This window comes from Carlito syrichta, unplaced genomic scaffold, assembly GCF_000164805.1.
Source record: "Carlito syrichta isolate Samal-C Ts95f unplaced genomic scaffold, Tarsius_syrichta-2.0.1 Scaffold288058, whole genome shotgun sequence".
NCBI lineage: Eukaryota > Metazoa > Chordata > Mammalia > Primates > Tarsiidae > Carlito > Carlito syrichta.
Window position 1 is genome coordinate 30,286 of NW_007232154.1, and position 14,696 is coordinate 44,981.

General features: G+C 50.5%; 1 protein-coding gene across 1 annotated transcript in view; it reads left to right on the top strand.

Annotated features, from left to right (window-relative positions):
• The window catches only part of LOC103255362 (sialin), a 30,518-nt gene extending 27,487 nt beyond the window's left edge, over positions 1-3,031 (top strand). Inside the window, exon 5 of the mRNA XM_008053318.2 lies at positions 1,707-3,031. Within this exon, the coding sequence (XP_008051509.2) occupies positions 1,707-1,844 (138 nt within the window). The 3' untranslated portion in view covers positions 1,845-3,031. The remainder of the gene's footprint in view (positions 1-1,706) is intronic.
• Positions 3,032-14,696: the final 11,665 nt, after the last annotated feature.

Here is a 14,696-nt window from a genome sequence, read left to right on the forward strand (position 1 = left end):
CAATCCACTCACCTCGGCCTTCCAAAGTGCTGGGATTACAGGCTGAGCCACCGAGCCCGGCCGACACCATCTTTTTGGCTCCTCTAGAAGGGCGACATTCGTCAGCATTAGTCACCAAAATGTGAGACTACAAGTTTCTGAGATTTTTTTACTAAAATGCATTCCTCTCAGACATGACAGCCACAGATGCCCCTTTCTTTGCCCACATTTTTTCCCCTTTCCCGAATAAATGGCCTCACACCAGCTTCCCAGCACCGCCTTTTTCTCTATTGCTGATTCTTCTGCTTGTTTTTCTTTTTAATGCTGCAAATGTAGGCACTGTGGTTAGATTGAAATTGTAAAAATCAAAAAATGGTGACCAGAAGTTTAGATAACTGTCTGATGCTGCTTTGTTTTTTTAAGTCAGCGTCTCACTCTGTCACCCGTGCTGGGGTGCAGTGGCACGATCATGACCACCACAGACTTGACCTGCTGGGCTCAGGCGATCCTTCTGCTTCAGCCTTCCAAGTAACTGGAACTAATGACACATGCCACCACACCTGGGTAATCTTTTATCTTATTGTAGAGACGAGGTCTCACCATATTGCCCAGGCTGGTCTCGAACCTGTGGGCTCAGGCGATCCTCTTGCCTCAGCCCCTCAAAGTGCTGGGATTACAGGCGTGAACCACCTGTAATTCCAGCTTGTTGGATGCTTTTATGCCACTGGATTATACACTGATCAGCTGTCACTCTTCTGCTGGCAGCAGCCACGTGTGCTGTCCTGTGTGCCACTTACGATCTCTTACCCTGGCCAGGCCTTCCTCTGATCTCCCCCCATCCCCACCCTCCATGTTTCAGCATTCACTCCGTCTCACCTGACACCAGGACACTCCGTCCCACCTGACACTCAGTATCTCACTCTGGGATGCCATACCTTTCAACCTCAGTAAACTCTGTATTGATGGATAGCATGACCTTTTTAAATGCACAGATCCCGAGTGTGCAGCTGGATGAATCTCACCAGGTAAATCCATCTGTGTCCCCAGCACCCAGTTCAGAAACAGCATGGACTCCCCCCTTATTCCCCCACCCCCTCAGAAGAACTGGTGTCCTGATTTCTGACACTGTAGGTTGGTTTTGTCTGACTTGGAACCTTATATAAATGGAACCAGTCAGCACGGACTGTTTCTCAGTGTCATGTTTGTCTGTGCTTGTCTGTGTATTTGTGCCATGTGGCCAATGCATCTCCATTGCTAAATAGCACTCTGTGAGCTGGGTCACCCCGAGCCACTGCTGCGGGACGTCGGGGTTGATTAACACGAGTCATGCCGCCACCATCACTGTTGGGACACCATACTTTTTTGTTCGTTTATTTTTTGAGTTGGGGTGTCACTCTGTCACCCAGGCCGGAGTGTAGTGACACGCTCATGGCCACCACAGCTTCGACCTGCTGGGCTCCAGCCATCCTTCCGCGGCAGCCTTCCAAGTAACTGGAACTACAGGCACATGCCACCACACCTGGCTAGTTTTTGTGATTTTTTGTAGAGATGGTGTCTCACTAAGTTGCCCAGTCTGGCTTGAACCCATGAGCTCAGGCAGTCCTCTCACCTCGGCCTCCCAAAGCACAGGGATCGTAGGCGCAAGCGCCAGGCCTGAGACAACGTCCTTTTGACCACGTGGACCATAAACACCGTTCTTGGTGTGCATTTTCTCTCTTTCTCTACAGAACACTGTTGGAGAATGGCAAACCGTGTTCTGCATCGTGGCCGCTATTGACGTATTCGGTGCCATCTTCTTCACACTTTTTGCCAAAGGGGAAGTGCAGGCTTGGGCTCTCAGCGACCACCATGGACACCGACACTGATGGCAGCACAGCAGGCCTGTCTCAGCCATGCGTTTTTATTTATCACGCAGCCTAGAAGTGCCTTTGGTGTTTTCCTGTGTACGCATTCTATATTTAAAAATGGTATGAAATCTTTCAGGCTTATAGTCATGAAATGCCACTAGTTGCCAGATGAATGCAATTACCTGTTTTCGATGATTAACCACACATGAATGTACTGGAACTGAGACTTCAGATTCACATGGTGACCGTGGTCAGATGCCATGAAGTTGGGAAGCTCTGATCTTAAGGTGCATCCTTCAGGATCTGAACTGAAATGGACCCTACTGCCTTTGTCCAATTCAACTAGATAGTTCTCAGATATTGGTACGCACCCATTTTTGTCCACATTCCTCATCAAAATTATTTTTGAGCTCTGATGCTTAGGCCTCCAGTGTCGGGTCTCCGCAGGGCTGCCCGTGCTGTGTTGTTTGAGCTGGTGGCTGGGCAGAGGGTTGTGGCCTGGGAACTGCCCATCGCCCCGCCCAGCCTCAAGGGGAGTGTCTACACCCGGGGTTAGAGTCCCGCTTCGACCATGTTCTTCCTACAGGCTCCCGGCGCTCAGATGAGGCCCTGGGTGGGCACTGAGGTCTCTGCTGTGGTCTCCCTGTGTCTTCAGACTTTCCTGCCCAGCACGGAGGAATACTGACCTGGGCCCAGTCGCTAACGACACCATCCTTGCTTAAAACTACTTTGTTCCCTTCCCCCTTCCCACCCCCTGTCCCATGGCCCCCCCTCCTGCGGGCCTGAGTCTACATTTCCACCGTCTGTGCTTTCCAAACTGTACCATTTGCTTAAATTTAGCTCATGCTGTGTTCAGTCTGCCTTCACGTAAGCTTTTGGCTGCATTTCAGAGTTAAGGTGGCTTTCAGAGACCACATCCCGGAGACCTGGGAGACCTGGGTAATCGTGTTTGCTGCTGGTTCCCGAAATCCTGTTTTTCCTGTTTCTCCCTGAACCTGCTCTGGGACATCTGTGTGATTTGAAACTTGGTTTAAGTCTTGCTGTCTTGCTCAACACTACCTGTATGTGACATTTCAACTCAGACTGCTTACTGTAATATGATGTGAATACACTTATATAAATTTATTTTTAAATCTGTAAATAGCTTTAAGCTGCTATGGCGATATTTCTTTTATAAATCATCAAAATAAACCTTTGTGAATTTATTTTTGCACCTGGCAGCTCTGTGCTATTTTCTAGCGTCCATGGCAACTGTGGGGCATCTCTGCAGGGACCCCGGGGCCTCAGGGGTGCAGCCTGCGAAATCAGCCTGTGCTCCCCAGCTCAGAGTAGGTCCCTCTTCTGCTCAAGCGCGTACCTGCATCGATTCGGTCCTCTCCTGCTGCTTCTAAGGACTGGCTTCAGTATTCCTGTTTTTCTGAGTTTTTGTGTACTTTAATCATCGAGATAGCATTTTAAAATGCTCTGTGGCCCAGCTGGCCTTGGACTCCTGGACTCAAGTGATCCTCCCACCTCTGCCTCCTGAATAGCTGGGACTCCAGGCATGCACCACCACACCCCACTATTGTTTCTCCTTGATTTGTTTCTTCAGTCTCTTTTGTTCTTTTCCGCCTGTCTCAGAGACGCCTGCGCATCTCTCTCTTCATATCCTTAAACAAACAAAAAAAGTCTCCTGGGGACATTGTAACATAAATATACAGAATATCTCCAGGATAGTACTCCAGAAGCTGGAAACACAGTGTGATATCATGATACAGTTTGTTCCACCCATGGTTGCTGGCTCCTGCCTCCCACAGTTCTTGCTCTGCTGGGTGCCCCAGGCTTCGGAGAGCAGAGTATCTCCTTGATCTTCAACCACTCTACTCGCTCCCTCATCTCCTCACAGCAGGAATCTTCCTCACCTTTTTTTTTTTTTTTTTTTGAGTAGGAGTCTCACTCTGTCACCCAGGGAGCTCAGTGGCATGCTCACAGCCTCAAACTGCTGGACTCAGGTGATCCTTCCGCCTCAGCCTCCCAAGTAGCTGAAACTACAGGTGTGTGCCACCACGCCCGACTAATTTTTTCATTTTTTGTAGAGATGAGGTCTCACCAAGTTGCCCAGGCGGGGCCCGAACCCCTGGGCTCAGGCCGCCCTCCTGCCTCGGCCTGGGATTATAGGCTAAGCCACCGTGCCAGCTTCCTCCCCCGTCTCACCCGTCACAAACACCATAGCCCCAGTTTCCACTTGGTCCTGGAATGCTTTTATACCTTCCCCTCTCCCATCCCCTGTGCCGTGGTTCCCCCTCCCATGTCTAAACAACCACCTGCCTTTCCTGTTCTGGTTTTTTGTATCCCTCTGCCATCCCCTAAATAAGAGGCTCGTGGCTTTGTTTCCACCTGGAACTAAGAAGGTATGCAGTCTCACCACCTTCAGTCTGACCTCGGCTTCCCACCAGTGCCGAGCTAGTCCTCCAGTTTACCTCCTCTCCCCAGCTGGGTGCTCCCAGGTGAGCACCACATGTCCTGTCGGGGGCCCACCCAGACCCAGCCCCCACCCTCCTCTCCACCATGCCTGCAGCGTCACCCTGCACCTGCTAAAGTGCCCTCCTGGGGGCTGCGGATCCCCTTCTGCCTCACCTCTGCATGAGCCCCTGTCTCTCCCACTCTGCTGACCTTTCCTCTGACCCACTAAACACCATGTTATTTATTTACTTATTCCTTTATTTTAAACTCAAGGAGAGCCGGGTGCGGTGACTCACACCTGCAACCCCAGCACTTTGGGAGGTGGAGGCTAGAGGACTGCCTGAGTCCGGGGGTTTGAGACCAGTCTGGACAACTTGGCGAGACCTCGTCTCTACAATAAATCAAAAAATTAGCCGGACATGGTGGCACGTGCCATGGTTCCATCTACTTGGAAGGCTAAGGCTGAAGGATCGCCTGAGCACAGCAGGTCGAGGCTGCAGTGGCTGTGATCGTGCCACTGCACTCCAGCCTGGGTGACAGAGTGAGAACCCGACTCAAAAAATAGATAAACAAACTCAAGGACTTGGGTTCACTTATGTGGACGAGATCATTTCTTCCTTCATCCAACGAGTTTTAAGTGTCTACTCTTTGCCAGGCAGTAAGGGTGTGTGGATATACGTGACACGCCCTCCTCCCCGGGTGCAGTCTGGGCGGCTCCATTCTCCTCATGCTGCTAACACACCATCTGCGTTCACAGTCCTGGTCGAGTCCGCACAGGCAGGGTACCCCGTCAGCCTGGGCTTCTCCCTGACAACATGGGCCTCGTTCATTTCAGTTGCTTCACAAATAGTAGCCCTTTAGTTAAATGGACAATACATTGGCTTTTTTATCTCATATTTTCAATGTTTTCTTCTCCCCAAGAAATACTTAAATAAATATACCAATAGCTTTTTTTGAGTTGGAGTCTCACTCTGTCACCCAGGCTGGAGTGCAGTGGCACACTCTCGGCCACCGCAGCCTCGACCTGCTGGGCTCAGGCGACCCTTCCATCTCAGTCTTCCCAGTAGCTGGAACTACAGGCATGCGCCACCACGCCTAGCTAATTTCTTGTTTTATTGTAGAGATAAGGTCTTTGGCCCAGGCTGGTCTCCAACCCGCGGGCTCAGGCCATCCTCTTACCTCGGCCTCCCAAAGTGCTGGGATTATAGGCGTGAGCCACCACGCCCGCTGCCAACAGCTTTTAATAAAGAAATGATATGCTAACCTCCGCATAAGTCATGAGTGGCCATTATTAGTAAGTAGCCTTGAGAGCACTTGCGAATAGCTGAGTTCTGAGTAGGCAGAATATTCCTTCCGGGGACTGTGAGTACCTGTGGCACGTTCCTGAGTGCCTGGCATTGCTCTCTGCAGGGCACACAGCGGGGGGAGCAAGTCCCCCCCCCCCACATTTCCATGCATCAGACCTTAAGTCTTTCCAGGCTCCAGCCTTTGAAACTTAGGAAAACATTATCATCCACCCAGCAATCAAATCAGTGGAAACCTCAGAAGGCAGGTTTCTGAAAGAATCACCTGCGTTCTCTCCCCTCTCTTCTCTCTTCCTTTCTTCTCTCTTTCTCCCCTTTCTTTCATCTCCCTTGTTCTCACCCCTCTCTTCTGTCTCTATTTCCTCTCCTCTTCCCCATTTCTTTCCCCCTTCTCTCTCTCTTTCCCTCTCCTTTCCGTCTCTTTCTCTCAAGTCAGCTTACCCTCCTTCACTTTCTTTCTCTCTGACCTTTCTCTGTCTCTCTTCTATTTCCCATTTACATATTTTTCTCTTTCTTTATTATTTTTTATTATAAAGTTGTGGGGTACAATTCAGGGTTAGGTATACAAACGTTGATCATGCAGGTGCCTTTGTTGACGAGGTGTGCCCTTCCCTCCCCTGGCAGTTTCCCTCAACTGCCAATCCCACCCAAACAGTTTAAGTCTTTTTTTTTTTTTTTTAGTTGGAGTCTCGCTCTGTCACCCAGGCTGGAGGGTAGTGGCATGCTCCTGGCCACTGCAGCCTCGACCTGCTGGCCTCCTGTGATCCTTCTGCCTCAGCCTTCCAAGTAGGCAAAACCACAGGCGCGCGCCACCACGCCCGGCTAATATTTTATTTATTGTAGAGATGAGGTCTCTCCAAGTTGCCTGGTGGGTCTCAAACCCGTGGGCTCAGGCAATCCTCTTGCCTCAGCCTCCCAAAGTGCTGGGATTACAGGATGAGCAACCAAGCCTGGCCTCTATTTTTTTTTTTTTTGGCAGAAGAAGTCTTATTTTTATGCCTCCAAGTGGAAATTTTATAATGAGTAGCACAATTGCTTACAAAACGAATAAAGGAAATACTTGATTCTATAAATTTAAAATAGCCGGGTTCGGTGGCTCAGCCTGTAATCCCGTGCCTTTGGGAGGCTGAAGTGAGTGGATTGCCTGAGCCCGCGGGCTCAAGACCCGCCTGGGCAGCGAGACTTCATCTCTACAATAAATCAAAAATCAGCCGGGTGTGGTAGGCGCATGCCTGTAATTCCGGCTACTCGGAAGGCTGAGGTGGAAGGATCGCCGGAGCCCAGCAGGTCGAGGCTGCAGTGGCCGGGAGCTGCCACTGCACTCCAGTCTGGGCGACCGAGTGAGACTCCAACTCCAAAAAAAAAAAATTTAATATAATTATTTTATTCATAAAGCAAAGTGTTATAAATTGCATATTTCTTGCAAACAGAAATAGATTAGATTCAGAAGGCTGCTCTGGATGTGAAGACCAGGGCCCAAAGCTGTGACTCCTTACTCTCCCACCGTGAGCTCTCAGCTGGTTGCAGAGAGACGCCAAGCAAGACCCTTCCTGGGGGAGGGATCACAGTTTGATGGAGAAGGAGACCCATCCCCCGGGGCAATTGCTACACAGTGTGGAATTTTGTCAAGTTTTGTCAATTTTGTCAAATACACAGTGTGGAATTGTCAAGAGTGCCTGACCCAGGGTAGATCCCCAAAGACGCTTCAGCCTGCAGTCTGGTAACCCACTTTTCACTGCTACAGGAGCCCAAGATCACCACATGCAAACGGCCTTCTGGCATCACCTCTTTCCCGCTGCTGGCCAAATCCCCCTCCTCCCACCCCCAGCAACCTGGCATCTGAAAAAAAACAAAGGATCTGCTTTGGACATACCCTAAAAATAAATGAAGGAATAAATATGAAAGAATCAGCCGTTGTGACGTCTTCCTTTCTTCAGCCTTTGTTTCATTTTCTGGAGGTCAGAAATAGAGACGTGTGTGTGCCCGCTCCAGCAGCCTAGACATCACAGCTGGAAGGAAAGTGGCCAGCCAGGCCACAAAAACTTGAGAAGTGCTCCCTATTTTAAAACAAAATGCAATAAACAGAGGTGTGTGAATTCAGACCCTGATCCAAGTAGAATCCTCCAATCCCTGTTCAAAACTATCTCCCTACCACCTAACCCCCTGTAAGAATGGTCATCATTAATAAAACAAATGACAACAGATGCTGGCGAGGATGTGGAGAAAAAGGAACGCTTCTACACGGCTGGCGGGAATGCAGACTAGTACAACCTCTTTGGAAGACAGTGTGGCAATTTCTGAAAACTAGAAATTGACCTTCCATATGACCCAGCAATTCCCCTGTTGGGAATATACCTGAAAGAACTCAGATTATTTTACAAAAAAGATACCTGCACAGGCATGTTTGTTGCAGCTCTATTCACAATAGCAAAAACTTGGAAGCAACCATTTTGCCCATCGAAGCTGGACTGGATTTAAAAATGTGGTACAGCCGGGCTTGGTGGCTCAACCTGTAACCCTGTGCCTTGGGAGGCTGAGGTGAGTGAATCGCCTGAGCCTGCGGGTTCGAGACCCGCCTGGGCAACTTGGTGAGACCTCATATCTACAATAAATCAAAAACTTAGCCGGGTGTGGTAGCGCGCGCCTGTAGTTCCGGCTACTTGGAAGGCTGAGGCGGAAGGATCGCCAGAGCCCAACAGGTCGAGACTGCAGTGGCCAGGAGCGGCCACTGCACTCCAGTCTGGGCGACCGAGTGAGACTCCAACTCAAAAAAAAAAAAAAAAAATACTATAAGAAAGCGATTGAGCGCATGCCTGTAATTCCGGCTACTTGGAAGGCTGAGGCGGAAGGATTGCCGGAGCCCAGCAGGTCGAGGCTGCGGTGGCCAGGAGCGGCCACTGCACTCCAATCCAGGCAACAGAGTGAGACTCCAACTTAAAAGAAAAAAAGAAAGCAATTGGCAGTAGTGGGAAACTGCCAGGAGGTGGGGGTGGGATTGGCAGTTGAGGGAAACTGCCAGGGGAGGGAGGGGCATACCTCATCAACAAGGGCACCTGCATGATCAATGTTTATATACCTAACCCTGAATTGTACCCCACATCTTTATAATAAAAACTTTTTAAAAGCCCATCTCCCCATACAGAAGAAAATACGGGGCCCACATGTCACAGCGATGCTAGAGGAGAAGGACAGGGAGGGCTTGGCTTCTGGGCAGAGCGTGTGAGGCACACAGGCACCCACGCTGATGTTGGCTCCACAGAAGAATATACGCTCTTTCTCATAGAAAACTGCACATTCGCTGGATGGGGGAGCCCTTGAACCCCACCCGCACCCCACTGGGACAGTCAGGACAGACATGTGCACGCGTGGCGCGTGAAACCTGCCCTAAGCACGCTTGCCATCAGGAACCACCAAGACGTGCCTACGTTCACACCATCCCTCCCGATCAAGCATGCATGGTCCTGCCTTCCTACAGCACAGCCACCAGCCCTGGTGTTAAGCCTTTCACAACTTGCACACCTCTTCTGAACCTCAAACCTTCCCCCTGAAGTTTGGGGCTTGAAAGTGATGTGGCCAGGGTAGGTGTCTGATCTTGAATGCGTGGGAACCCTTTCTTGTGAAGGAACAGGGTGCCAGCTGAGGAGATGCAAATCTGTATTGCGTCATCGCCCCTATGGTATATGCCATGATGTACTTGTTAAAAACAGACATTTCAGACATCTGGAGCACTTGGGTTACCCGCTGTCGGAGGCAGAAGTCAACCCCAGGGCACTCTAAAGAATTTCCTCTGACCACCAGCTATGGCCACACAGCGTGCAGCCTGCTTTTGCTGGGAGGCGACTTCAGCAACCACATCGGTAAAAGGAGCCTCTGGAAGCTGATGAGAAACAGTAGTGCGTTTCGATCCTGGTTTAGACCGCCCAGGGTGTAGGCAGGCCCAGGGCGCGCTGTGCTAAATCTTCCCCAATTGGACAGATTACAAAACCAAGGCAAGACAAATAACTCTTCTCTGGCCAGGAGCAGGAATTCACAACTGTAATCTCAACATTTTGCGAGGCCAAGATAGGAGGTTCACTAGAGGCCAGGAGTTTGAGACCAGCCTGAGCAAGACAGCAAGATTCTGTCTCTACAAGAAATAAAAAATTCAGCTAGGCATGGTGGTGCACACCTGTAATCCCTGCTACTTGGGAAGCTGAGGCAAGAGGATGGCTTGAGCCCAGAAGGTTGAGGCTATAGTGAGCTCTGATTATACCACTGCACTCAAGCCTGGGTGACAGAGGGAGACGCTGTCTCTAAAAAATAAAATAAATAAATTTTGAAAATAAAAAAGATCTATTAATAGTAATGTTAAATGCAAAGAGAATAGAAAAAAATCACTGGGATACATCTTTAGAGCTTAGGAGTAGGGGAATAAATGAGACAGACGACACTGTAACTTAAGTAGCTCCATTCAGCAGAAGGTACCACAGACAACATTGACTTCTTGGCACTAAAAAAGGCTGAGATCTAGAATATTCAAAAACTTCCTGCAGATCAACAGGAAAAAGAAAGCCCTATAGCGAAATGAGAGTTAATAAACAGAAAATCCAATTAATGAAAGACCAGATGTCAAAAAGTATATGAAGAGATGATCCAACACCTGAGTAATGACAGAAGACAGAAAATGCACACCAAGACTATGAACGAGATACTAGACCCATCCGATTGACCAAAATTAGACAACTCCTTGCTACTAAGTGTCGGCAAAGACTGTGGGGAGATGGAAATTCTTGTCCACAAGAGGGAGAGGGGACATGAACTGGCAAAAGCATTCCAGAAAGCAAATGTTTTTATTTAAATTAAACAGGAACATGGTGGGGCATGGTGGCTCAAGCCTGTAGTCCCAGCATTTTGGGAGGCTGAGGCGGGAGGCTTGTTTGAACCCAGGACTTCTAGACCAGCCTGGGCAACATAGCAAGACCTCATCTTTATTAAAAAAAAAAAAAATCCCGCACCTTTGGGAGGCTAAGGTGAGTGGATTGCCTGAGCCCGCGGATTCGAGACCCGCCTGGGCAGCAAGACCTCATCTCTACAATAAATCAAAAAATCAGCCGGGCATGGTAGTGCATGCCTGTAATTCCGGCTACTTGGAAGGCTGAGGCAGAAGGATCGCCAGAGCCCAGCAGGTCGAGGCTGCGATGGCCAGGAGCGGCCACTGCACTCCAGTCTGGGCGACAGAGTGAGACTCCAACTCAAAACATAAAATAAAATAAAATAAAAGAAAAGGAAAGGGAAAAAAACAGTCCATATAATCAACACACACATGTACACACACACACACACACACACACACACACACACACACACACACACACACACACAGTCAGGGTCAGCTCCACAGCTATTTATCCTGTTACCCCAACCCCACCCACTTCATCACCCACCGACTTTACACCACAGACTGGACAGTGGTGTCCCCGTGGCCTACAGAGTGACCAAATGGCTCACACTTAGCTGCCAGAAGCCAGCACACCGGGGACGTCACTCAGCCTGCTGCCTTCTCCCCTCTTATTCCTGTCACGTGTCCATGACGTTCATAGGGATTCTGTATTTGTTGAAATACTTTTTAAAGAACCAAAATGCATCTTTTTTTAAGCACACACACTTCCTCTTTCTTTGGAAGTCTGAAATACGCTGCAGTTTCACTGCCCTAAAAAGCACCGGCAGGCGAATTGTTCTCCCCGGACACCGAGAAACCTCCAGATTTGAGCCACTCGGTGGCGAAACATGAACTTTGGGCCTTTCCAGCAGGGTGGGTGGAGTGAATATTTACAGCTCTCGGAAACTTGGACTTGACTCTATTTTAGCTGACTCCTGAGTCGGAACCAGCCTAGATTTTGTTGGTCTAAGAAAGAGGATGTCGATTCAAGCAGTCCCTTCTGCTTGAAAGAGCCCAGAGAGAAAGGACAGGGGGATTCAGCAGACTCAGCCTGGGCTCTGGGCCGTGGCCATGGGCCATGAGGGTCACAGTGCGACTGGAACCATCTCTACACCGCCCGCGCCTGAGGCTGCCACCACTGGGGACAGCAGAGACTCCAGGTTAAAAGTGACATCCTGATCCCTCATTTCTTACTTTTTAGCCTAAAATGCAGAACTAGCTCTTAAGACTGCAATAGGATTAACGGTTGTTTTGGCCGGGTGTGTGACTCACACCTCTAATCCCAGCGCTTTGGGAGACCGAGGCAGAAGGCTCACTGGAGCCCAGGAGTTCGAGACCAGCCTGGGCAACACAGCAAGACCTTGTCCCTATTAAAATAAATAATAATTCTTCAGCCGGGCTCAGTGGCTCAGTCTGTCATCCCAGCACTTTGGGAGGCGGAGGTAAGTGGATTGCCTGAGCCAGCAGGTTCGAGACCCGCCTGGGCAACTTGGCGAGACCTCGTCTCTACAATAAATAAAAAATTTAGCCGGGCGCGGTAGCACGTGCCTGGAGTTCCAGCTCCTTGGAAGGCTGAGGTGGAAGGCTCGATGGAGCCCAGCAGGTCAACACTGGGGCGGCCATCAACATGCCACAGCACTCCAGCCTGGGCAATGGAGTGAGACTCCAATTCAAAATAAATAAATAAATAAATTTTTAATTGACTACTTTGTAAAACCCACAGGAGCTGTGAAACCTAAAAGCCAAGGCCTAGGGCCTCGTTCCCAGAGGCCAGAGTCACCCAGGGGCTATCGACACATGCCAGGGGACCACAGATGACTCTGCCAGCCTGGGAGGCTGGGCAGGACCCTGCACACGTCTTCCTAACTCACCGGAGAACCATCTTGAAGACGAGCCGGGGCCCACTTCGCCAGCCTCTGCCTCGACCTGGCACTCTGGGCCCTTCTGGCGGGAGTAGGGCTCAGAGGGCTGGCCTGGCCTGGCGGTCGGGAGACACCTCAGGGACCTGCGGGGTGCATCCCGGGATGCTCTGAGGGTCATGACTGCAACCACAGTGCATCCCACAAGGCCTGGGTTGTCGTCTCTGGTGCCACGGCTACTGGGGCGAAGGAGGCTCAGGCTGGCCCCAGGGGCGCTAAGTTTCCCGGGAGGCCCCACCCGCGTCCACACCAGGTCGGCAGGTCCCACCTCTTGCCAGCCCACAGCTCAGGATTCTACCCAGCCACAAGTGGCCACCACAGCTCACAGTCCTAGAGCTACACAACAATCCCCTGATACATAGACACATGTAGGTCCGTTGTAGCCCTCTCCCTGTCCTGTGGGTGAGATGTACATGGGTTTACGCCCAAAGCAAGACTTGAAGAGGGAAGGGACATTGTGATCGTGACACCAACCTCGCAGAAACCCTGTCCCAGGCAAGACAGGACATGGTACACACAGCCACCTTGGGAGCCTAAGCGGTTCCCCTGAACCCAGAAAACACGCTGGGGTCCTCATACCTCCCCGTGAGAGGGAAGTGGGGAGGCGGGCAGAGGGTGGGAAGGAAACCCATGCAACGCCGCATCTGGAAAATGTCCTGTTTCTTCAAGGACAACGAGGCCAAGCGAGTGCATCTGTGCCCCTCTTGTTAAGTACTTGGAGATTTATTTTGTAAACCTGTGCAGCAATTTCAGTGGGCATCAGCAAGGTGGGGCTGGCAATGTGCAGACCTGGAGGCCTGCCCCGACCTTATGTTTCTTCCACAGGGTTCTCTGAGCATTATCTTGATACACACAGAGTTAAGACTTATAGGTACACAGATATTGATTTAAAAAAACTGACTTTTTTATGACCGTGGCTTCCCTAACTGCCTGTGTGTAGTTAGCAATAGCAGACCACCTTTGTTTAAACAAACTTTTTTTTCTTTTTTTTTTTATTATAAAGATATGGGGGACAATTCAGGGTTAGGTATACAAACGTCGATTATGCAGGTGCCCTTGTAGATGAGGTGTGCCCCTCCCTCCCCTGACGGTTTTCCTCTACTGCCAATCCCAACCCCCTCCCCTGACAGTTTCCCACTCCTGCCAATCCCTCTCTTAGAGTATTATAATTGTTCAAGTTCCACTTATGAGTAAGAACATATGGTACTCCGTTCTTTTTTTTTTGGAGTTGGAGTCTCACTCTGTTGCCCAGGCTGGAGTGTATTAGCACACTCATGGCCACCCAGCCTCGACCTGCTGGGCTCCGGCGATCCTTCCGACTCAGCCTTCCAAGTAGCCAGAACTACGGGCGTGCACTACCACACCCGGCTAATTTTTGATTTATTGTAGAGACAAGGTCTCGCCAAGTTGCCCGGGCTGGCCTCGAACTTGCAGTCTCAGGCCATCCACTCACCTCGGCCTCCCAAAGTGCTGTGATGATAGCTACTGAGCCTGGCCTAAACACCCTTCCTTACGGCACATACTATGTGTGCAGACACTATGTGTTCTTAAACCTTGCCTGTCTCACCACAACCCTATGAAGCAGGTATCATTGTTGCCATTCCCGGATTACGGACAGAAAAACTGAGACAAAAAAGTTAAGTCAACTGTCCAAAGTCTCCAAACTAGTGAATTGCACAGGTGGGCTTAGAGTCCATGCTCCCGAGCACTGAACTATGCTGACTTGACCCAGGAATGCCCCTACGGGCAGCTGGAGCCGTGCAGCTGGCTTCATTAGAGATGTTTTCAGCCTGTGATGAACCTACCATCAGCCAGCCCGGAATAAAGCTGCTGTCAGGACTCCCCAGGAGGTATGTGGCCTCTGGCAGCGGGACCAGTCCTCTCACGCCTGGTGTCAGCTGAGCTAGAACTGCAAGCCCTCTTTCCCTGCCTCAGCATTTCCTCTGTGCCCTTCCCTCACCTAGAATGTGCCCCAAGCCACCTGTCTCCACGACGACCGCCCTGTCTACCTTCAACCGCCCAGATCAAACCTGCGTTGCCGCATTCCAGGTCTGAGCCGACAGCCAGTCTGCAGCCCTGAGGGTCGCTGGGCAGTGCCCCGCCCACAGCACCTAACACAGCACTTTTCCACAGAGACAGTTCTCAGTGAACGCGTGACCTTTCGTGGTCTGCCCCTCACCCATCCTCTCTGCTAAGTATCTGTAAAGCAATAGATGCACAGCCGGGCTCGGTGGCTCAGCCTGTAATCCCGCGCCTTTGGGAGGCTGAGGTGAATGGATTGCCTGAG